The sequence below is a fragment of the Pseudophryne corroboree genome, chromosome 1 (genome assembly GCF_028390025.1).
Source record: "Pseudophryne corroboree isolate aPseCor3 chromosome 1, aPseCor3.hap2, whole genome shotgun sequence".
Taxonomy (NCBI): Eukaryota; Metazoa; Chordata; class Amphibia; order Anura; family Myobatrachidae; genus Pseudophryne; species Pseudophryne corroboree.
In genome coordinates this window covers 422,809,336-422,833,574 of record NC_086444.1, presented here as the reverse complement: position 1 = coordinate 422,833,574, position 24,239 = coordinate 422,809,336, and the positions used below count along the sequence as shown (strand labels likewise).

The following is a 24,239-nucleotide window of genomic DNA, read 5'->3' as shown; positions in this document are numbered from 1 at the left end:
GCTTAAGTGTGTGCAACTTTGCATGGACTCCTCTGGCAATTACTTTGGAAAAATGTAATGTTCACTTTGTAAATAGAATACTTTTTGTGCATCCGGAAACTTATTGCACACAGAGAGGAAGGATCTTGAAAATGTTTATTATTATTATTATTATTATTAAAGTGTCAGTGTCCTGACAGAGTGATAAACAAGATAAGGCTAAAGGCCCCCATACACTATAGCGATATGCCTGAGGCTGAAGTCGGATGCGATCTCCCTTGAACTCTCCCGGGAGCTTCCCAGGACTGATTCAAACGATTCCATACGATTTGGTACATTTTGCATGCGATATATCTTATGCGATCCCAGCCATGCCTGCGGGAACAGACATATCACGAGTGCAGCACTAACGATCTAGGGTAACCGATCTGACCCTCAGAGGAACGCGCATCAGATCGTATCGGAAACGCATTCAAAATGCCCGATTTCACCCGATATATCGGCCCGAATGCCCGAAATTGGATGAAATCGGGTATTATCGTTCTAGTGTATGGGGCCCCTTAGGCAATGATGGATAGGGGTAGTTCTACATAGATTTTTATATATTAAAATAACTTTTATAGTCCCAAATACACATTACATTTACTTAAGAACACACAATCAAGGCAGGGATATTCAACACTACAAATCCTTGCATGCCATGCCACAGTTTTAGCATGCCCTAATAGCAAACCACTAGCAGGGCATGCTGGGTTATATAGTATCATAGCAGCTGGCGGGCTAATGTTGAATACTTCTGATCTAGGGTATCTATTCTAAAAACAATAAAAAGGTAAGTAATGAAAACAGAGCACACACAAAAGTACACACAAAACCTTAATTAGCTGTCACCTTTCTGTTACTGGGGAACCCTCAGGTTTTCGAGATATAACATAACGACAACTAAGGCCAGCATCCTTAACCATCTGATCACCAAGAAACTCAGCAAGGCGTTTAGCAGTACTGATGGATGTGGATTTTTGTTCTCCATAGTCCTCCAAGCGTCTAGACATAGAACGATTCTCGGAAATCAGCTCAAACAGCTCAGTGTCTGGCATGTTAGCAGCCTGCAATAAAATAAAGGAAAGCAATCACTCAATCTTGATGCATTTTCACAAAAAAACAAATGAGACACTAAATCTGATCAAGTAATTCCAAAAAAAAACAAAACAAAAAAAAAACACGGGTGTAAAATAGCCAAAAGGTCTCATCATTTGTATGAAAACATGATACAAATTATGCTGCACATACTGTAACATCCATTTCTTGGAAGCATTTAGGGATACACAGTGCAAATACTGGCATCCACTGTCCAATCCATTAATTTGTACTACGTTGCTTATCCATTACTAAAGCTTCAGAGGAGTCCAGATGGGGCACAACAAGGTCTTGACATTCAGTATGACATAGCCAAGATATGGAAGGATCACAATCAGAAATAACAAAAGAACTGTGTTAGTGTAATGACCTCTGAACACATGATGAGGAGAATTGACAACCTAAAATGGGAGGGCTCAAGAGCTGAAAATGAGGCTCGATTAACGTTAAATGCAGACTCTTTTGGAAATGTTAGGATCTCCAGCCAATCCCACAGTCCCAGGACCTGAATACCTGATGCAATGTATTCCATCTAGAACACACTACAGATGTGTCCTGATACATCCAGCCTCAATCTGCCACACAGCAGGTGATGCCTGGCATGAATGAGCAGGCAGGTCCCATGCAACTCTGTTAGTGCCGGGTGTCTTTTTGCCAAAAATGTGACTAGGCTTAATGAGGAGACTAGGACTAATGAGGAATTTGATATGTGACACTTGTATATCTGTGTGTGACTGAGTCTGTATATGAAGCACAATGGAACTTGGCATGGAATAAAGCCACGGCCGCTGCATCGTAGCACTTTTTATGCAAATTTAGAGACTTAGTCGCATACAGATATACAAGTGTTGCATATCAAATTAAATCAGCAGTGTCCACTGGTGTGTCCTAGTCACATCACTATGCGCTCAAGATGCATTTTTCGGGGGGAAAATACGCCCAACGCTAGCCTCACAGGACCTGGCGTACCATGATGGGCTGTTTAGTGCAACTCCAGTAAAGATGTATGAGGACATATCTATACATAGTCAAAAGGTTTGCAGAGCCTTTAGGTTGAGAACAGAACAAAAGAAAGTCTATCCTTGAAAAACATGAACATTTGTTTCAGACAGGATAATGCAGTTATATCTGCCCTCAGCAACACATTGACCATCTGGAGGAATAGTTTCCATGAGTGCTGAGCCCCCAATACAGGAGAAAACACCAAGGCTGTAGGCAATCTACATACGGTAACCTTAGTCACTACCATCAGGACCCAGCAATTGGTACGAAGATTTCCTATTTGCTGGAACAGTGGTTCTCAAACTTGGACCTCAGGATCCCAAACAGTTCATGTTTTGAAGGGCACCTAGCAGGAGCAGAGGCGTAATCAGTACTGAATGACAGATTTTGAAAAGATACACAGGTGGAGCTAATTATTTCACTTATGATTCTGTGAGGAGCCCTGGAAAACATGAACCATTTGGGGTCCTGAGGAAAGAGTTTGAGAACCTACATGCTAGATGCATAGACCTGGCTCCCGTTAGAACCTCCATCTCTTCCATTTTTATGGTTTGTAGACTTTATGGACTACAGTAGCCACTAAAGGGAAGAGTTATCGGAGGTTGAATCATCACTAATGCAGTTCTCATCAAATACTTCACTTTCTGGGGATTATAAGATTAAAAACACATTTTCCTCTTTGGCCCATGTTATCAGGGACAATGAAGCGCTGGAACATTGCTATTCCAATCATTAGGAAGGATTCTACATTTGTCAAGTTTATAGCGTGCTGGTCCCAGCAAAACAACTGGACTATTATGTAAATATGGAGCTCTTGTAGTAGTGTAATATGGAAGTTATGAGAATATGTAACTCTGATACATCTCTTCCGGGTGGCGTGGTGTCAGCGCTCCTTCCTGGTATCCAGAGAGCTTCATAAAACTGGGCTTTGAAAAAAAAAAAACTTCCAAACTTGGATATATGGTTAAACTACAATAAAAAGATGGCTTTGACAAAGTGCCCTGTTGCAAGATACCAAGAGCAGTGACATCACGCCGCCCGGAAGTAACGTAGCAGAGTACTGCCTAAATTCCGGTTTGGACGGAAGGAGCCAACAGGGAGCGAGACTGCAAGGAGTTTGGAAAGACTGTGGTCACAGTTGCCAAAGGACAAGAAGATAGGTTTATGGAGAGTTAGCAAGTCTGCCTAAAATCCTTACCATCGTTCAAAGGGACACCATTCTCCATGTGTGTTCAATCAGCAAGCCCACTGCTTAGCGCAGAGGTTCCCAAACTGTGTGCCGTGGCTCCCTGGGGTGCCTCGGGACACTTGCAGGGGTGCCCTGGGTTGGTGGTCCAGGACCAATTCAAATTATTCATGGTCAATATAATAGGCAAAACCAGTGCTGGTCGCTGCCAGTCATAAAATATGTGGCCAAACAGAAGCAAATCTTGTCCCTCACCACACAACCGACCCTAAGGATGACATATAAACGCGATCTACTTAATGTAATATTTCTTTCAAAATTTCTCAATTAGAAATTTTTGGCCTAGGGGTGCCATGAAAAAAAATCTGATAGTCTAGGGTGCCGTGATTCAAAAAAGTTTGGAAACCACTGGCTTAGCGCCTAACTTATTCAAAAAAGAGCTATAAACATTGGAGCTGCTAAACTTTAGCGCAGTACACTTAATTTTATAAGAGGTAGGGTTTAGGGACAGTTAGCAAGCCTGCCTAAAATAAGATATTAAACCTACCGGTAAATCTTTTTCTCGTAGTCCGTAGAGGATGCTGGGGACTCCGTAAGGACCAAGGGGGGATAGACGGGCTCCGCAGGAGACATGGGCACTAAAAAGAACTTTAGGTATGGGTGTGCACTGGCTCCTCCCTCTATGCCCCTCCTCCAGACCTCAGTTAGAGAAACTGTGCCCAGAGGAGACAAACAGTACGAGGAAAGGAGTTTGTAAATCCAAGGGCAAGATTCATACCAGCCACACCATTCACACCGTATAACATGGAATATATGAACCAGTCAACAGTATGAAACAAAACCAGTATCAGTCCAAAACTGATCCAACTGAAACATAACCCTTATGTAAGCAACAACTATATACAAGTCTTGCGATATGTCGTCCGCACTGGGACGGGCGCCCAGCATCCTCTACGGACTACGAGAAAAAGATTTACCGGTAGGTTTAAAATCTTATTTTCTCTTACGTCCTAGAGGATGCTGGGGACTCCGTAAGGACCATGGGGATTATACCAAAGCTCCAATACGGGCGGGAGAGTGCGTATGACTCTGCAGCACAGAATGAGCAAACATTAGGTCCTCATCGGCCAGGGTATCAAACTTGTAGAATTTTGAAAAGGTGTTTGAACCCGACCAAGTTGCTGCTCGGCAAAGCTGTAAAGCCGAGACGCCCCGGGCAGCTGCCCAGAAAGAACCCACCTTCCTAGTGGAATGGGCTGATAATGCTGATTATCTTACAGGAATGAAAGCTATACCTTAAACACACCTTAAATACACTTTACCATGGAGCCGCTGCGGCCGCTATACTTAATACACACTCTACGTACTTTGTCCGCTATTAGCGTACAAAGTCCCGTACTGTGTACGGACTTTGCGTACAAACGCCGCGCTGACGGTACAAAGTACTCACAGCGCGTACACACCCAGAGATACACTTTAAACATTTTACAGCAATGCAATGATAATTCACTTTAAACCTTAGCAGTGCAATGAAGACACGACACCAGATTGTAATTAAACCGCTGGGTTCCGACACCACAGCGTATTATTGCTGAAAGGGGGTTACAATACAAATAATACAATACAATATAACAGAGTAAATGGCTACAATCAATGGTACATACGTGAGTGAATTCGCTTGCGCTTCCCGATCCGGTCCTCCGTTATCTGTTAGATAACGTTGTGAGTCTTGTGTCTGACCAGGCCTGCAGCAGGCTCTCTTTATACAATTCTTCCAAAAAGAAATACAATAGATACTGTAATCTCTTTGTCCATTGGGCACAGGGATGCACATTTACAGTACAGGAGAGGTCATAGGTCGGTTTGAATAGGTGGGCGATGTCTGATCCAACTGCTCTTGTGGGTGGTCTCCTCTGGATTCCCGCCGCATACATAATGTACAGTAAATACAGTTTAAATCTATATTCTGCTCCTACACATAACTATCCGCAGGAACATGCGATCTTCCTCAAACCAACACCGGAATGTTACCCTTAAAATACCCTTCAGCTGGATACCAAACACCACCTTATAACCTTGTTCTGTCCCCTCCTATTCTGTAAAGGTGAATCTGAAACCATTTAAACTGCTGTTACATTCTGATGTGGTGCAGGGAGGCTGTGTGTACATTGTGCACTATTCGGATTAAATATGTAATGTGTTTTGATAGCTTTCCATGCGTTCACAAACTCTACCGTAAATACCCATAACACGCGCTAATGCGCGGGAGCGACCATACGCAAATTGCGAATATGTGCACGCACGACAGAACAAGTACACGCGCGGAGGCCATCTGTGTGTAGGTTGTACGTGATGTGTGTACTGCAATATTTTTCGACTTTGACAGTCCACCCTTTGGCAGTCACCAATAACTGCCACTATCTAATCACTAAACAGAAAAATATCTACACAATATCTACAGAAGTTTGGATGGTCGGGGGAGAGTTGTAGGTAGGAAATGTATGACCTAGTGGGATACTAAAAAGCATGTATGTATGAATTCATGTCTGAGGGGCATGTATCATCGTGCCGTATATGTTCTATAGAAGCTTCGAGGTATTGCGAAGTATACATTAAATCCTTCTCATCCCGTATCAAGGGTCTGTAAATGTGCCAACAAACACTACCAAGCTCTTTTTGGATTCTTGTTAAAACAAATGGGGTGCACATTTAGTTGATGATACATGGAGGGGGAAACATATGTGAGTGCTAGTATATGTGGATATCACCTGTCGACTATGTGTGCTATTAACTGGAGGTTGCAGAGATGAAGATAAGACACATATCTAAAATACATTCATATAAACATTTTGGGTAGGGCAGATGTCTTTTCCGGATGGATGTATCTGGGCAGAGGGGGAGACAAAAGAAAAACGGGTGAAAGAAACAGGCCATGAAATTCATTTGCAATCCTTATCATAACACTGTCTCTATGGATGGGTCATAAATTAAATCTGCTGCTATAACAGCGCCCTCGCTCCTAAGACTCATCAACTTTGTGCCGTGCTTGCGCCGCGTCAGAATTCGAACACACCTAAATATCAAACCAATAATTATGACGACTCCCAGGATACAAAGGAGAAACTTCCCTACACTCATAATAACATTTTGAGCCCACTCTCCTAAACCTGAGAACCAATTTCGTGGGTTCAACCATGAGACCCAGCCGGTCAGTTCATTACTCACAGTCGCCAAGGTAAGGTTGTGTTTCCTCCTGAACTCCCACTTCAACTGCAAGATATCGTCCATCTTTTGATCGATAATCTCCGTTGGATCATCAGTGCTGTTCGTAATATACGTACAGCACTTCACCCCATATTGAGTTGCCAGAGTAACACAGTACCCACCTGTCACGGCTGTGATATAATTTAGGACCATCCTGTGCTGAATCAGTTCCTTCTTGTAAGCTGGTAACTCCCTTCCCGTATACCTGAAGGTGTCGTCATACATCTTAGTGATATTATGTATCAAGTTCGCTAGCGCATGGATATACCTATAATTTATAATTCCTCTGGCAGTACGGGTGATGTCTAATGCGAGAAGGAATTGAATCCCGGTGGATTCGAGGATCAAATCAGAGGCTGCGTGCTCTGTCCCATCTATGAGGTGTCTCTTGATGTGTTCATAGTGAGTATGAGTATAAGGAGCATGAGCACTGCGGTGAACGTCTTTCATCTTATCATGGGTTATGGTCATGACCTCTGGCAGTACTCTCCCAATATAACACAATCCCTCTGAGCTCGGGGCAAGTCACTTGTACGCCTTCCTCCCACATATGAAATAGGCATCATCTGGGAGAACATAGGGGACAAAATATAACATCACCATATTACAGGTTGAGTATCCCATATCCAAATATTCCGAAATACGGAATATTCCGAAATACGGACTTTTTTGAGTGAGAGTGAGATAGTGAAAACTTTGTTTTTTGATGGCTCAATGTACACAAACTTTGTTTAATACACAAAGTTATTAAAAATATTGTATTAAATGACCTTCAGGCTGTGTGTATAAGGTGTATATGAAACATAAATGAATTGTGTGAATGTAGACACACTTTGTTTAGTGCACAAAGTTATAAAAAATATTGTATTAAATGACCTTCAGGCTGTGTGTATAAGGTGTATATGAAACATAAATGCATTCTGTGCTTAGATTTAGGTCCCATCACCATGATATCTCATTATGGTATGCAATTATTCCAAAATACGGAAAAATCCCATATCCAAAATACCTCTGGTCCCGAGCATTTTGGATAAAGGAGACTCAACCTGTACAAACTTTCCAAGTAAAGAAACCCATCCCTAGTTCTCCCATCTGTTCAGTACAAGTATCAGGCTGGATGATATGAGCACAACACCCTGGCGATACTTTTCCAACCCACATGGTCTTGCTTCCACGAGTATACCTATACCGAAAATACCTCCCACTGTTGGCTATTTGGCGTACAAGTTCAGAGTCTATGGGTATCCCATCAGCTCTGTGTGAAAAGGTAATTGAATGGTTATTACACGTCACTTCCCAATTTCCCGGTTTTCGGTAATTGGAAATATTGAAACATAGTAAGGATCTATCTACATGATACTGGTGGAGCTTCAAACTAGGGGGCCTAGAAAATAAGAATTTACTTACCGATAATTCTATTTCTCGTAGTCCGTAGTGGATGCTGGGGACTCCGTCAGGACCATGGGGTTTAGCGGCTCCGCAGGAGACAGGGCACAATAATAAAAGCTTTAGGATCAGGTGGTGTGCACTGGCTCCTCCCCCTATGACCCTCCTCCAAGCCTCAGTTAGGATACTGTGCCCGGACGAGCGTGCATAATAAGGAAGGATATTGAATCCCGGGTAAGACTCATACCAGCCACACCAATCACACCGTACAACCTGTGATCTGAACCCAGTTAACAGTATGATAACAACGAAGGAGCCTCTGAAAAGATGGCTCACAACAAGAATAACCCGATTTTTGTAACAATAACTATGTACAAGTATTGCAGACAATCCGCACTTGGGATGGGCGCCCAGCATCCACTACGGACTACGAGAAATAGAATTATCGGTAAGTAAATTCTTATTTTCTCTAACGTCCTAAGTGGATGCTGGGGACTCCGTCAGGACCATGGGGATTATACCAAAGCTCCCAAACGGGCGGGAGAGTGCGGATGACTCTGCAGCACCGAATGAGAGAACTCCAGGTCCTCCTCAGTCAGGGTGTGCCCCTGACCAAGTAGCAGCTCGGCAAAGTTGTAAAGAAGAGACCCCTCGGGCAGCCGCCCAAAATGAGCCCACTTCCTTGTGGAATGGGCTTTTACTGATTTTGGCTGTGGCAAGCCTGCCACAGAATGTGCAAGCTGAATTGTACTACAAATCCAGCGAGCAATCGTCTGCTTAGAAGCAGGAACACCCATCTTGTTGGGTGCATACAGGCTAAACAGCGAGTCAGATTTTCTGACTCCAGTCGTCCTGGAAACATATATTTTCAGGGCCCTGACAACGTCAAGTAACTTGGAGTCCTCCAAATCCCTAGTAGCCGCAGGTACCACAATAGGTTGGTTCATGTGAAAAACAGAAAACACCTTAAGGAGAAATTGAGGACGAGTCCTCAATTCTGCCCTGTCTGAATGAAAAATTAAGTAAGGGCTTTTATATGATAAAGCCGCCCATTCTGACACACGCCTGGCTGAAGCCAGGGCTAATAGAATCTTCACCTTCCATGTGAAATATTTTAATTCCACAGTGGTGAGTGGATCAAACCAATGTGACTTTAGGAAACTCAAAACAACATTGAGATCCCAAGGTGCCACTGGGGGCACAAAAGGAGGCTGTATATGCAGTACCCCTTTTACAAACGTCTGAACTTCAGGCACTGAAGCCAGTTCTTTCTGGAAGAAATTCGACAGGGTCGAAATTTGAACCTTAATGGACCCTAATTTTAGGCCCATAGACAGTCCTGTTTTCAGGAAATGTAGGAAACGACCCAGTTGGAATTCCTCTGTAGGGACCTTCTTGGCCTCACACCACGCAACATATTTTCGCCAAATGCGGTGAAAATGTTTTGCGGTTACATCCTTCCTGGCTTCGACCAGGGTAGGGATGACTTCATCTGGAATGCCCTTTCAGGATCCGGCGTTCAACTGCCATGCCGTCAAACGCAGCCGCGGTAAGTCTTGGAACAGACAAGGCCCCTGCTGGAGCAGGTCCTCTCTTAAAAGGTAGAGGCCACGGTTCTTCCGTGAGCATCTCTTGAAGTTCCGGGTACCAAGTCCTTCTTGACCCATCCGGAACCACGAGTATCGTTCTTACTCATCTCCTTCTTATGATTCTCAGTACTTTTGGTATGAGATGCATAGGAGGGAACACATACCCTGACTGGTACACCCACAGTGTTACCAGAGCGTCCACCGCTATTGCCTGAGGGTCCCTTGACCTGGCGCAATATCTGTCTAGTTTTTTGTTCAGGCGGGACGCCATCATGTCCACCTTTGGTTTTTCCCAACGGTTTACAATCATGTGGAAGACTTCCCGCTGAAGTCCCCACTCTCCCGGGTGGAGGTTATGCCTGCTGAGGAAGTCTGCTTCCCAGTTTTCCACTCCCGGAATTAACACTGCTGAGAGTGTTATCACATGATTTTTCGCCCAGCGAAGAATCCTTGCAGTTTCTGCCATTTCCCTCCTGCTTCATGTGCCGCCCTGTCTGTTTACGTGGGCGACTGCCGTGATGTTGTCCCACTGGATCAATACCGGCTGACCTTGAAGCAGAGGTCTTGCTAAGCTTAGAGCCTTGTAAATTGCCCTTAATTCCAGTATATTTATGTGGAGAGAAGTCTCCAGACTTGATCACACTCCCTGGAAATTTTTTCCTTGTGTGACTGCTCCCCAGCCACTCAGGCTGGCATCCGTGGTCACCAGGACCCAGTCCTGAATGTCGAATCTGCGGCCCTTTCATAGATGAGCACTCTGCAGCCACCGCAGAAGAAAACACCCTTGTCCTTGGAGACAGGGTTATCCGCTGATGCATCTGAAGATGCGATCCGGACCATTTTCCCAGCCGATTCCACTGAAAGGTTCTTGCGTGAAATCTACCGAATGGGATCGCTTTGTAAGAAACCACCATTTTTCACAGGACCCTTGTGCAATGATGCACTGATACTTTTCCTGGTTTTAGGAGGTTCCTGACTAGCTCGGATAACTCCCTGGCCTTCTTCTCCGGGAGAAAACATCCTTTTCTGGACTGTGTCCAGAATCATTCCTAGGAACATTAGACGTGTCGTCGGAAAAAGCTGCGATTTTGGAATATTTAGAATCCACTCGTGCTGTCGTAGAACTACTTGAGATAGTGCTACTCCGACCGCCAACTGTTCTCTGGACCTTGCCCTTATCAGGAAAGCGTCCATATTTCTTTTAGGAAGAATCATCATTTCGGCCATTACCATGGTAAAGACCCGGGGTGCCGTGGACAATCCAAACGGCAGCGTCTGAACTGATAGTGACAGTTCTATACCACGAACCTGAGATACCCTTGGTGAGAAGGGCAAAATTTGGACATGTAGGTAAGCGTCCCTGATATCCAGTGACACCATATCGTCCTGGTTCGCTATCACTGCTCTGAGTGACTCCATCTTGATTTGAACCCTTGTATGTAATTGTTCAAATCTTTTAGATCTCACCGAGCCGTTTGGCTTCAGTACCACAATATAGTGTGGAATAATACCCCTTCCCTTGTTGTAGGAGGGGTACTTTGATTATCACCTGCTGGGAATACAGCCTGTGAATTTTTTCCCAATACTGCCTCCCTGTCGGAGGGAGACGTTGGTAAAGCAGACTTCAGGAACTTGTGAGGGGAAGACGTCTCGAATTTCCAATGTACACCTGGGATACTACGTGTAGGATCCAGGAGTCCACTTGCGAGTGAGCCCACTGCGTGCTGAAACTCTTGAGATGACCCCCCACCGCACCTGAGTCCGCTTGTATGGCCCCAGCGTCATGCTGCGGACTTGGCAGAAGCTGTGGAGGACTTCTGTTCCTGGGAATGGGCTGCCTGCTGCAGTCTTCTTCCCTTTTCTCTAACCCTGGGCAGATATGACTGGCCTTTTGCCCGTTTATGGGTACGAAAGGACTGAGACTGAAAAGACTGTGTCCTTTTCTGCTGAGATGTGACTTGGGGTAACAAAAGTGGATTTTCCAGCTGTTGCCATGGCCACCAGGTCCGATGGACCGCCCCTTTATACGGCAATACTTCCATGTGCCGTCTGGAATCTGCATCACCTGACCACTGTCGTGTCTATAAACATCGTCTGGCAGATATGGACATCACATATACTCTTGATGCCAGAATGCAAATATCCCTCTGTGCATCTCGCATATATAGAAATGCATCCTTAAAATGCTCTATAGTCAATAAAATATTGTTCCTGTCAAGGGTATCAATATTTTCAGTCAGGAAATCCGACCAAGCCCCCCCAGCGCTGCACATCCAGGCTGAGGCGATTGCTGGTCGTAGTATAACACCAGTATGTGTGTATATACTTTTTTGGATATTTTTCAGCTACCTATCAGCTGGCTCCTTGAGGGCGGCCGTATCTGGAGACGGTAACGCCACTTGTTTTATAAGCGTGTGAGCGCCTTATCCACCCTAAGGTGTGTTTCCCAACTCGCCCTCACTTCTGGCGGGAAAGGGTATACCTCCAATAATTTTCTATCGGAGGAAACCCACGTATCATCACACACTTTAATTTATCTGATTCAGGAAAAACTACAAGTAGATTATTCCCACCCTACATAATACCCTTATTTGTGGTACTTGTAGTATCAGAAATATGTAACACCTCCTTCATTGCCCTTAACATGTAACGTGTGGCCCTAAAGGAAAATACGTTTGTTTCTTCACCGTCGACACTGAAGTCAGTGTCCGTGTCTGTGTCGACCAACTGAGGTAAATGGGCGTTTTTACAAGCCCCTGACGGTGTCTGAGACGCCTGGACAGGTACTAATTTGTTTGCCGGCCGTCTCATGTCGTCAACCGACCTTGCATCGTGTTGACATTATCACGTAATTCCTAAATAAGCCATCCATTCCGGTGTCGACTCCCTAGAGAGTGACATCACCATTACAGGCAATTTGCTCCGCCTCCTCACCAACATCGTCCTCCTACATGTCGACACACACGTACCGACACACAGCACACACACAGGGAATGCTCTGATAGAGGACAGGACCCCACTAGCCCTTTGGGGAGACAGAGGGAGAGTTTGCCAGCACACACCAAAAACGCTATAGTTATACAGGGACAACCCCTTATACAAGTGTTTTCCCTTATAGCATTTTCACATATGTAATCATATCGCCAAATAAGTGCCCCCCCTCTCTGTTTTTAACCCTGTTTCTGTAGTGCAGTGCAGGGGAGAGCCTGGGAGCCTTCCTCACAGCAGAGCTGAGCAGGAAAATGGCGCCGTGTGCTGAGGAGAATAGGCCCCGCCCCCTAAAACGGCGGGCTCTTCTCCCGGAGTTTGTGAGATCTGGCAGGGGTTAAATACATCCATATAGCCTCAAGGGCTATATGTGATGTATTTTAGCCATAAAAAAGGTATAATACATTGCTGCCCAGGGCGCCCCCCCCAGCGCCCTGCACCCTCAGTGACCGCTGGTATGAAGTGTGCTGACAACAATGGCGCACAGCTGCAGTGCTGTGCGCTACCTTATGAAGACTGAAAGTCTTCTGCCGCCTGTTTCTGGACCTCTGGACCTCTTCAACTTCGGCATCTGCAAGGGGGGTCGGCGGCACGGCTCCGGGACGAACCCCAGGGTGAGACCTGTGTTCCGACTCCCTCTGGAGCTAATGGTGTCCAGTAGCCTAAGAAGCAAATCCATCCTGCACGCAGGTGAGTTTACTTCTCTCCCCTAAGTCCCTCGTAGCAGTGAGCCTGTTGCCAGCAGGACTCACTGAAAATAAAAAACCTAACTTAAACTTTTATTCTAAGCAGCTCAGGAGAGCCACCTAGATTGCACCCTTCTCGGCCGGGCACAAAAATCTAACTGAGGCTTGGAGGAGGGTCATAGGGGGAGGAGCCAGTACACACCACCTGATCCTAAAGCTTTTATTATTGTGCCCTGTCTCCTGCGGAGCCGCTAAACCCCATGGTCCTGACGGAGTCCCCAGCATCCACTTAGGACGTTAGAGAAATATTGAATTTCTTGTCCACCGGTCTCCCACCCCGTAATTCGAGTACCTCATCTATTGCTAAAGGGTATGGTACTAATCCTGACTTGCTCTGACCTTGAGGTACCTGTGAGCACACCCAGCATTCTGTCTGGTTTAAGACCTTACCCACTAGTGAGTGGTAATCACTCAACGGATGACGGTCCATGTCGATATTAAGGTTGGACTGACATCTCTGGATGCACCCATCCTCAACTATATTCTCACAATTCTTACAAATACAATATTCATCAGACAATAACCCCTTACAGTGCCTCCGAGCTCCTTGACTACCAGAGCGCTTACTGATGCCAACCTTTACTAAAGTGATGCGCTGATCCTAAGATTCTACAAATTCATACTTGCCATCAGAACCCATTCCAGATCCCTGCTCGACCTCTCTGGGACCCTCACCAAAACACACTGTCCTTATCAGAACCAGAATTACTAACAGAACCCGAAACGCAGTCTCTTGTGAACGATCCATTTCGTTAGAGGAAAGGAGGAAAATAAGAAGGAGAAAAGAAAAGGAAAAATGCAGGGGGAGGTGAAAAAAAAAAAAAAGTGGTACGACAACTGTTCTCGCTCGTTACTCTCTGTGCTCAGATGCCCTTCAACAGTCCTGCCTCTCAACTTTCCCGGAACAGACACTCCAGTGATACGAGATTCTCTACACTCTGCTCTTTGTCACGAGTTCTCTCCGGGTCAGCGACCTTCTTGCAGTGGGACGAGTGGATCCAAGTCTCTCTTTCGGCGACCTTCAATGCTGTTGTGCTGGTTAACAAGACTTGATATGGTCCTTCCCACCTGTCTATGAGGCAACCTGAGCGTAAGAAATTTCGAATCATCACATAATCCCCAGGTTCAATGTCATGACAATTACTGTTCGGCAGGTCAGGAATCACCAGCTTTAAATTTCTTTGTTGATTTTTCAGCTGCTGGCTCATCCCAACCAAATATTTCAGTCACTTCATTATTACATTTCAAATCATCCTGGGGGTCTATCATTACATGAGGTTGTCGACCAAAAAGAATCTCAAAGGGTGATAGGTTAAGGGGAGACCTGGGAGTGGTTCTGATGCTGTACAACACTAGTGGCAAAGCTTCTGGCCACGACAATCCAGTTTCAGCCATTAATTTGCTCAGCTTGTTCTTAATAGTGCTATTCACTCTCTCCACCTTTGCACTCGCCTGTGGACGGTACGGAGTATGCAGCTTGCTATTAATTCCCATCAGTTTGCACATAACCTGAAAGACTTCACCTGTAAAATGGGTACCCCTATCACTTTCAATTATTCTAGAGATACCATATCTACACACAAATTCCTGCACAATTTTCTTTGCAGTGAACGTAGCAATATTTGTGGCAGCAGGGAACGCTTCTACCCAATTAGAAAATACGTCAATACAAACTAACACATATTTTAAATTCCTACAGGGTGGTAACTGTATGAAATCGATTTGTATTACCTGAAAAGGTCCGTCTGTCGGAGGGATATGGGATGGCTCTGTTGATATTGACTTTCCAATATTCTTCCTCAAGCAAGTAAAACATGTCATTGCTCTCTTACCTGCATGAGAAGAGAATCCTGGCGCACACCAGTAGGCTCTCACCAGCTTACACATACCCTCTTTACCCAGATGAGTCAGACCGTGTGCCGCCTCAGCTAAGCTTGGAAGATATGCTCTGGGGGCTACTGGCTTACCTTGTCCACCTGTCCACAGTCCCGAGGATTCCTGACCATATCCCTTTGACCTCCAGACTGCCTTTTCCTGTAAAGAACACAAATCTTGCATTTCAATTAATTGTTGTGTGTTGATCGTGTTAAATGTCATCAGTGATGTGATGTTCGTTTGTATGGGGGTGCTGGCTGCTGATTTAGCAGCTTCGTCTGCCCGGCTGTTACCAAGTGAAATTGGGTCTTGGTTGTAAGTATGTGCTTTGCACTTGATAACAGCCACTCTGTCTGGTTCCTGTCTCGCTGTTAGAAGCCTTTTTATGTGGGACGCATGCGCTACAGGTGTGCCAGCAGCCGTCATGACATTTCTGAGGCGCCATAGGGCCACGAAATCATGCACCACTCCAAAGGCATACCTAGAATCTGTGTATATATTAGCTGACTTACCGTTGGCCAATTCACACGCTCTGGTTAGGGTGACCAACTCAGCAACTTGTGCTGAGTGTGGTGGGCCCAGGGGTTCAGCTTCTATGATACCTCTGTCGTCTACAACTGCATATCCAGTACACAGGTCTCCCAAGTCCGTTTGTCTGTGGCAACTACCGTCAGTGTAGAAGGTAAAGTCTACCCCTTCCAGTGGGTTGTCACTGATGTCAGGTCTCGCAGTGAAAGTCTGATTCAGGTATTCCATACAATCATGCGTATCAGTGTCTGCACTAAATCCTCCTTCACCATCATTCTCATCCTCCACACTTTGTGCCTGTCCAGGCACACTTGGCAAGTAAGTTGCAGGATTTAGTGAGCTGCATCTCTTAATGGTGATGTTTACAGGGGCCATCAGTGATAATTCCCACTTTGTAAACCGAGCAGATGAGACATGTCTGGTTTGGGCAGAGTTCAGTAAGACTAATACTGCATGAGGTGTATGGACGGTCAGGTTGTGTCCTAACACTACGTCCTCGCTTTTACTTACTAGCAAAGCTATCGCTGCAACACTTCGCAAGCATGTGGGGAGAGACCGCGCTACGGTGTCCAACTGTGCACTGTAGTAAGCTACCGGCCTGCTGGCATCACCATGTCTCTGGGTTAAAACTCCTGCTGAGCACCCTGCACTTTCTGTACCGTATAATTCAAAGGGCTTCCCATAATCTGGCATACCTAATGCAGGTGCCTGTGATAGGCACTGTTTGAGTCTCTCAAAGGCCAGTTCGGACTCATCTGTGTGCGAGACCCGTTCTGGTTTGTTTGAAGAGACCATTTCTTGCAAAGGTAAAGCCAGTACAGAGAACCCTGGAATCCAGTTTCGGCAGTACCCACACATTCCAAGGAAAGTGCGGATCTGTTGCTGCGTTTGTGGCAGAGTCATGTCGCGAATCGCATGTATTCCATCAGCGGTGAGGTGTCTAAGTCCTTGAGTCAAGCAATGTCCCAAATATTTTACCCTGGTCTGGCACAACTGCAACTTATCCTTTGAAACCTTGTGTCCCGTTTGGGAAAGATGAAACAGAAGCTGTTTCGTGTCTTTCAAGGACGATTCGAGTGAGTCAGAACACAACAATAAGTCATCGACATACTGTATTAGCACTGATCCACTCTCAGGTTGAAAGGATTGTAAACAGTCATGCAAGGCCTGGGAGAAAATACTCGGGCTGTCAATGAAACCTTGGGGGAAACGAGTCCAGGTGTACTGTACTTCCCTGTATGTAAAAGCAAAAAGATATTGGCTGTCAGGGTGTAGAGGGACAGAAAAGAAGGCAGAACAGAGGTCAATGACGGTGAAGAATTTTGCAGTAGGGGGAATTTGCATGAGGATGACAGCTGGATTGGGCACTACGGGGAATTGGCTCTCAACTAACTTGTTTACCCCCCTTAGATCCTGCACTAGCCTGTAACCCCTCCCCCCACTCTTTTTCACAGGGAAGATGGGACTATTGGCAGTGCTGGACGTCCTGACTAGGATGCCCTGTTGTAGCAACCGCTCTATGACGGGGTACACTCCTAATTCTACCTCTGGCTTCAGAGGATACTGAGGGATTTCTTGAGCTATCCTACCATCTTTTACTTGCACTACTACAGGAGCTACATTTGCCATCAATCCAGTGTCTTGTCCATCTTTGGTCCAAAGGGAACCCGGTATTTGTGAGATCATTTCCTCTACCTTTGATGGACACTTGTCTATAACAGTAGAATGCGACATTAGCCTTTGAGGGGTGTCTAATATATCCTGTACTTCTTGAGCGTGGTTCCCAGGTATATCCAAGAAGACACCCCCAGGAGTACAGTATATGACACACCGCATTTTACACAATAAATCTCTCCCGAGTAGATTAGTCGGAGCCGATGCAGCCAACAGGAAAGAATGTTTGGTTTGCAAGGGCCCTATCGTAATCTCTGCCGGTCTACTCAAAGGGTATTGTTGCACAGTTCCTGTTACTCCCATTGCCGAAATTGTTTTACCCGTGGTTTTTATACCTACTGTTGTATTTAACACTGACCTGGCCGCCCCTGTATCTACGAGATACGGTAATGGTACACCAGCTACATCATCCGTGACCTCGGGTTCATTACCAAGGCTAGCAATTAACTTCACTGGCTGCAGACTACAGGTGTGGCCCAATCCCTATTGTGTGTTGAGACCCTCCTGCAGCGCATTGGCAGCTACAATATGTGAGGGGGGTAGCTGTGAGTTTTCGAAGGCCTGCCAGTCTCTCCTTGGTGGGTACCTCCTTGTTTCCCTTGCATGTGGCTCATAACCTCTCCTATATGGTCCCTGATCCCAATTATGTGAATTGTAGTGAGGTCCGTATTCTGGTCTAGGGGGTCTGTTTACGTTATGTGTACTTCTATTCCTACAATCCTGGGCAAAATGTCCTTCCTTTTTACAAGCGTAGCATACTCTAGGTCTTTTCCAATCAGCAGGGGTCTGGGTTTTCGGCTGATGGGGTTTTGCCGTTAGGGCCTGTATACTTACCGTCATCAGCTTTTCCCCCTGTGACTCCCTGTGCTTACTGATGTTCCTATCATGCTCGACAGCGGACTCTCTCAATGCAGCCACCGAGATACCTCTCCAGTTTGGTAGAGAGGTCTGTACCCTTGTTCTGAGTGCCTCCTTCAACCCGTCCATTAATACTGATACAGCTACCTTCCTGTGATGTACATGGTCTCTAATGTCCTTGATCCCAGTGTATCTAGCCATTTCCTGCAGTGCTCGATGGAAATATTCGGATGCCGTTTCACCTTCCTTTTGTCTTATGGAAAAGATTTTATTCCATTTGACAACACTAGGGAAATATACTCCTAATTGCAGATTGATTTGCCGTACATTCTCCTGAATGTATTCATCAGTGAGAGGTACTTCTGCGTCTAACTTACAATGGTTATGAATTTCGCGGGGTCAATATTTGAGGGTAAACATACCCGTAGCACTGTTCGCCAATCTTTGTTCGTGGGTACGTTGGCGTTACCCAACTCTTTAATGAACCTCTGGCATGCGACTAGACCTTTTCTGGGATCTGGAAATTCTGACATAATTGACCTTAATTAGGAAAAATTACCAGGTAGGCGCTTAATACCAATTGGTGGACACAATGATAAAAAATTAAACCAATTTATTAAATAATTTAACAACAGATAACAAAAAACACATAAAAGTAAATAAAAATAAACAAGACCACAATACAATAATAATATAAAACTGAGGTTCCGGAGACCTCTAGGTTGACCAATGAATTAAACCTTAATTAAGTATACTCAGAGGGCCGTCACAGTACCTAGATATTAGAGAATAATTCTTTAATAGCTATTTAGCTATATGGAGTTTCTTGCCCAGATGTAAAAAGACACAAGAGTACTTGGCACAATTGTGCATGTGGGTGTCCTCACATTATATATTAGATTCCAGTTAGGAAAGAGTTCATCACTTGCCGATTTTAATATAAACGGTGCAGAGGTAGGCAGTAGAAAGATAGCTGTTACTCACAGACTGGACGGTGTTTTCTTTTATTGTACCGCAATGGTACCGGCGTGCATAGCCGCTCTCTATCACCCTTAGCACGGGTGAGACATCCGTCAGCGGCAGGACTCGTCCGTGGCGTGAGCAGTTTGTAGCGTCAGCTGAAAGACCGCTCTCTCCTCCGTCAGAGTGTGAGTGTACCGGTACAGCGTGCTCCACCCCCAGTGCTGGTGGAATGATGTTCACCACAATAAATCACTAGGCGTTCCCAGTGTGATCCAAGGGACTAAATAAATCGGTCACGCTGAAGATGTAACAAATGCCGGCAGTAGTTTAGATGAGCTGCTGGGAGGACACACTTAAAATCTTGTTGGCAATAGGTACTGGGGCTCCTTCTCTCTGTACCCTCAACGCGTTTCTCCGCACCCCAGGCGGCTTCTTCAAGAGGCAGAGTGTGAGAACAAGAACTTAAGTGTGTCCTCCCAGCAGCTCATCTAAACTACTGCCGGCATTTGTTACATCTTCAGCGTGACCGATTTATTTAGTCCCTTGGATCACACTGGGAACGCCTAGTGATTTATTGTGGTGAACATCATTCCACCAGCACTGGGGGTGGAGCACGCTGTACCGGTACACTCACACTCTGACGGAGGAGAGAGCGGTCTTTCAGCTGACGCTACAAACTGCTCACGCCACGGACGAGTCCTGCCGCTGACGGATGTCTCACCCGTGCTAAGGGTGATAGAGAGCGGCTATGCACGCCGGTACCATTGCGGTACAATAAAAGAAAACACCGTCCAGTCTGTGAGTAACAGCTCTTTCTACTGCCTACCTCTGCACCGTTTATATTAAAATCGGCAAGTGATGAACTCTTTCCTAATTGGAATCTAATATATAATGTGAGGACACCCACATGCACAATTGTGCCAAGTACTCTTGTGTCTTTTTACATCTGGGCAAGAAACTCCATATAGCTAAATAGCTATTAAAGAATTATTCTCTAATATCTAGGTACTGTGACGGCCCTCTGAGTATACTTAATTAAGGTTTAATTCATTGGTCAACCTAGAGGTCTCCGGAACCTCAGTTTTATATTATTATTGTATTGTGGTCTTGTTTATTTTTATTTACTTTTATGTGTTTTTTGTTATCTGTTGTTAAATTATTTAATAAATTGGTTTAATTTTTTATCATTGTGTCCACCAATTGGTATTAAGCGCCTACCTGGTAATTTTTCCTAATTGCTCTGTTTGCTGAGGAGGCCGGCTACCTCCTCACCAGGTGGCAGCTAATCCCAGGGTGCACACATACACAGGCCTGCCAGCGCCATCATTACCTCTCTTTCCATTTTTGCTGATAATTGACCTTAACTCTGCCCGGGACCAAGGACAATGCATGGCAATGTTCCTGATGGGAGTGACTCCCTGAGCGTCAGTCTTCCCATTGGGGACTGCAATCACCCTGACAGGATTTAACTCAATTACATCATTCTGGTTTGATTCTACAATGTGGGGTGCTATTGTCTCTGCATAATGTATGGTACCGTACTTACCTGTGGACACGACCTCACTTATCCCTCCACTAGGGGGCCTGACTACTGCTCTTGTTGGTTGGGCCGTGCCCACCTGAGTGTCCTGTATGGTGGCTGCTAGAGAGAGTGCTGTTATCGTGCTGGGCTCATCTTCCTGCTCGCAGTCCTGGGGAAAATTTAAAATGGGATACAACTGGCAAGGGTTAGCATTAGTACATTTATCAATTACTCTCCTATCCTGTACCAATGTACCATTGTCTGTAGCCACTTTCTCCCCAACAATATATGGTGGTGGTGGTGCGGTCGCCATTGCTTTCCCGCTAGGTTTGGAACCTGCTGCGCGAGCTAATTCCCTTTGCATATCCCCCTCCTGTTGCCATAAATTTAAACAGTCTGTATGTTTAATCCTTTGTTTCTTGGATTTAAGAAGACATATTCTACTGCTTACATTCTGCATTACCTCTGGTTCAAAGCTGCCCACCCTAGGGAATGGTTCCCTATCATTGTTAGTCATACATACCCACTCATTGCATAAAACTTCTGTGTGTGAACCATATTTTTCACACATGATAAACCTTGCTGAGCCTTTTGGCCACAATTCTACCTGAACCCTGTCTAAACGTCTCTTACTTGAGCAACTGGGCTCCCATATTTGTGGGTCTCTTCTAATAACTTTAAAAAATCCCAACAAACACCAAAATACTCAATATAAGTAGACGGTGGAAGTATACCCGATCGCCTTCCACTCGCTCTCGCCCACGCTGGCCAGTACAACGATACACTGTTGGTAGCGGATCGCAATGTATCCAACTTAGGGCTCCTATCAGACCTTACTACACCATAATTTCTTTCGGTGGAAGTTCTGTTTGGAATATTTTCCAGAGAGAGGCAGCGAAAAATACCTTTTCGGTATCTTTCAACTGGAATTGTTTGTAGGGTAAAAACAGAAAAATTAGATAACTATCCTTCACCCTTTCCAGTGAAGCCCACCAGGGAGATTTCCCGACGTTATCAAAGAAAAACCCCTTTGTCTATACAATCACGTTGGCGTATGCTCTTCCACAGCGCATATGACACAATGGTATCACGTTGTGCTGTGCAGAACAAACGGACATGCGATGCAATAGCACAGCCTATAGATACTAGTTATCTATATGCCCTACAATTGCTGTAGAGCACTTCAGCCTAGACCACTCCAGACCACTTCAGTTGTATGGGATACCACTTCAGACCACTTCAGTTCCTAAGAACGCAGGGTAGCGAACCCTACGCCACCGGGCCTCTACTAACCCAGTGTTACCACTTCAGTTCTTGGGTTCAGTATCCACTCACTCCTGCGTTCGCTCACTCAAATACACTTTGTTTTTCTGTACAGAAAATTTTGAATCATTCAAGTTGGCAGCTTTACCCCCAGAGGCAATAAAAAAAAAAATATTTATACTAAATTTTGTTTTTATATTAAATTTCTTTAGAAACCGGGTAGTTTGGTGCTATTGTAGCGTGGCTACTGTCCCGCCTTTAAACTAAACGAACTATTGTGTAATTTGTACTTAGCGACCGTACTTCTTACGCAATTTGCGTAAACACGCGATTGTGCGTGTCTTACGCTGCGTGTGCAGTTACGTACTGTGTCCGAGAAACGTGTACAAAACCGTACGTCCGCAATAGCACAAATCATACAATTCTATAAATGTGAGCAATAAAACTACTATTGCCCACTTAACAAAATCCACACTTGTTCCGTTTTAACCCTCTTACTACTGGGCCAGAAATGCGTTTTGTGATTTTACTCTTACTTCCTTAAATACTTATTTTATTTTTAACTATATAGCAACAAATCTCCGGTTTCACACAGGTCTAAATGAATCTAGCAATTTGAATGTTATGGCAACAATGTGAGAGAGTATGCAAAGTATGGGTGCCGTTTACGCTTTTGGCGCCAAAATTTTTTTTCACAGATTTTAAATAGCTTTTTTCCTGTTTACCTTAGGAGTTCTACCAGCATCTCTACAAACCTTACAGAGCAGACGCCATCTAATCAGCAATCAAGTAGGGTTTTCAGTGCATCCATCGACCAGGAAAAGGAAACGTAGGATAACTTTCTGTCCACCCTTTGCTGATAGATTAAGTCTGCTGTGACCTGTTAGGTAGTAAGTATGTGGAAAACCGGAGGAGCCCCCAATTGATAATGCGGATTATCTTACAGGAATGAAAGCTATACCTTAAACACACCTTAAATACACTTTACCATGGAGCCGCTGCGGCCGCTATACTTAATACACACTCTACGTACTTTGTCCGCTATTAGCGTACAAAGTCGCGTACTGTGTACGGACTTTGCGTACAAACGCCGCGCTGACGGTACAAAGTACTCACAGCGCGTACACACCCAGAGATACACTTTAAACCTTATACAGCAATGCAATGCAATGATAATACACTTTAAACCTTAGCAGTGCAATGAAGACACGACACCAGATTGTAATTAAACCGCTGGGTTCCGACACCACAGCGTATTATTGCTGAAAGGGGGTTACAATACAAATAATACAATACAATATAACAGAGTAAATGGCTACATTCAATGGTACATACGTGAGTGAATTCGCTTGCGCTTCCCGGTCCGGTCCTCCGTTATCTGTTAGATAACGTTGTGAGTCTTGTGTCTGACTAGGCCTGCAACAGGCTCTCTTTATACAATTCTTCCAAAAAGAAATACAATAGATACTGTAATCTCTTTGTCCATTGGACACAGGGATGCACATTTACAGTACAGGAGAGGTCATAGGTCGGTTTGAATAGGTGGGCGATGTCTGATCCAACTGCTCTTGTGGGTGGTCTCCTCTGGATTCCCGCCGCATACATAATGTACAGTAAATACAGTTTAAATCTATATTCTGCTCCTGCACATAACTATCCGCAGTAACAAGCGATCTTCCTCAAACCAACACCGGAATGTTACCCTTAAAATACCCTTCAGCTGGATACCAAACACCACCTTATAACCTTGTTCTGTCCCCTCCTATTTTGTAAAGGTGAATCCCTTTGTTCTTAAACCATTTAAACTGCTGTTACTTTCTGATGTGGTGCAGAGAGGCTATGTGTACATTGTGCACTATTTGGATTAAATATGTAATGTGTTTTGATAGCTTTCCATGCGTTCACAAACTCTACCGTAAATACCCATACCATGCGCTAATGCGCAGGACCACGGGAGCGACCACACGCAAATTGCGAATATGTGCACGCACGACAGAACAAGTACACGCGCGGAGGCCATCTGTGTGTAGTTTGTACGTGACGTGTGTACTGCTATATTTTTCGACTTTGACAGGGCCTTAACCGAATTCGGTAACGGAAATCCAGCCGTAGAATGAGCTTGCTGAATCGTGTTACAGATCCAGCGAGCAATAGTCTGCTTAGACGCAGGAGCACCAACCTTGTTGGCAGCATACAGGATCAACAGAGCCTCTGTTTTCCTAACTCGAGCCGTTCTGGCCACATAAATTTTCAATGCCCTGACCACATCCAGGGACTCG

The 24,239-nt window shown here is 45.0% G+C and overlaps 1 protein-coding gene across 1 annotated transcript in view; it reads right to left on the bottom strand.

Moving 5' to 3' along the window:
• Window positions 1-24,239, bottom strand: part of POLE (DNA polymerase epsilon, catalytic subunit) — a 335,686-nt gene that overhangs the window by 103,962 nt on the left and 207,485 nt on the right. The window contains exon 26 of the mRNA XM_063913394.1: window positions 871-1,085. Within this exon, the coding sequence (XP_063769464.1) occupies window positions 871-1,085 (215 nt within the window). The remainder of the gene's footprint in view (window positions 1-870; window positions 1,086-24,239) is intronic.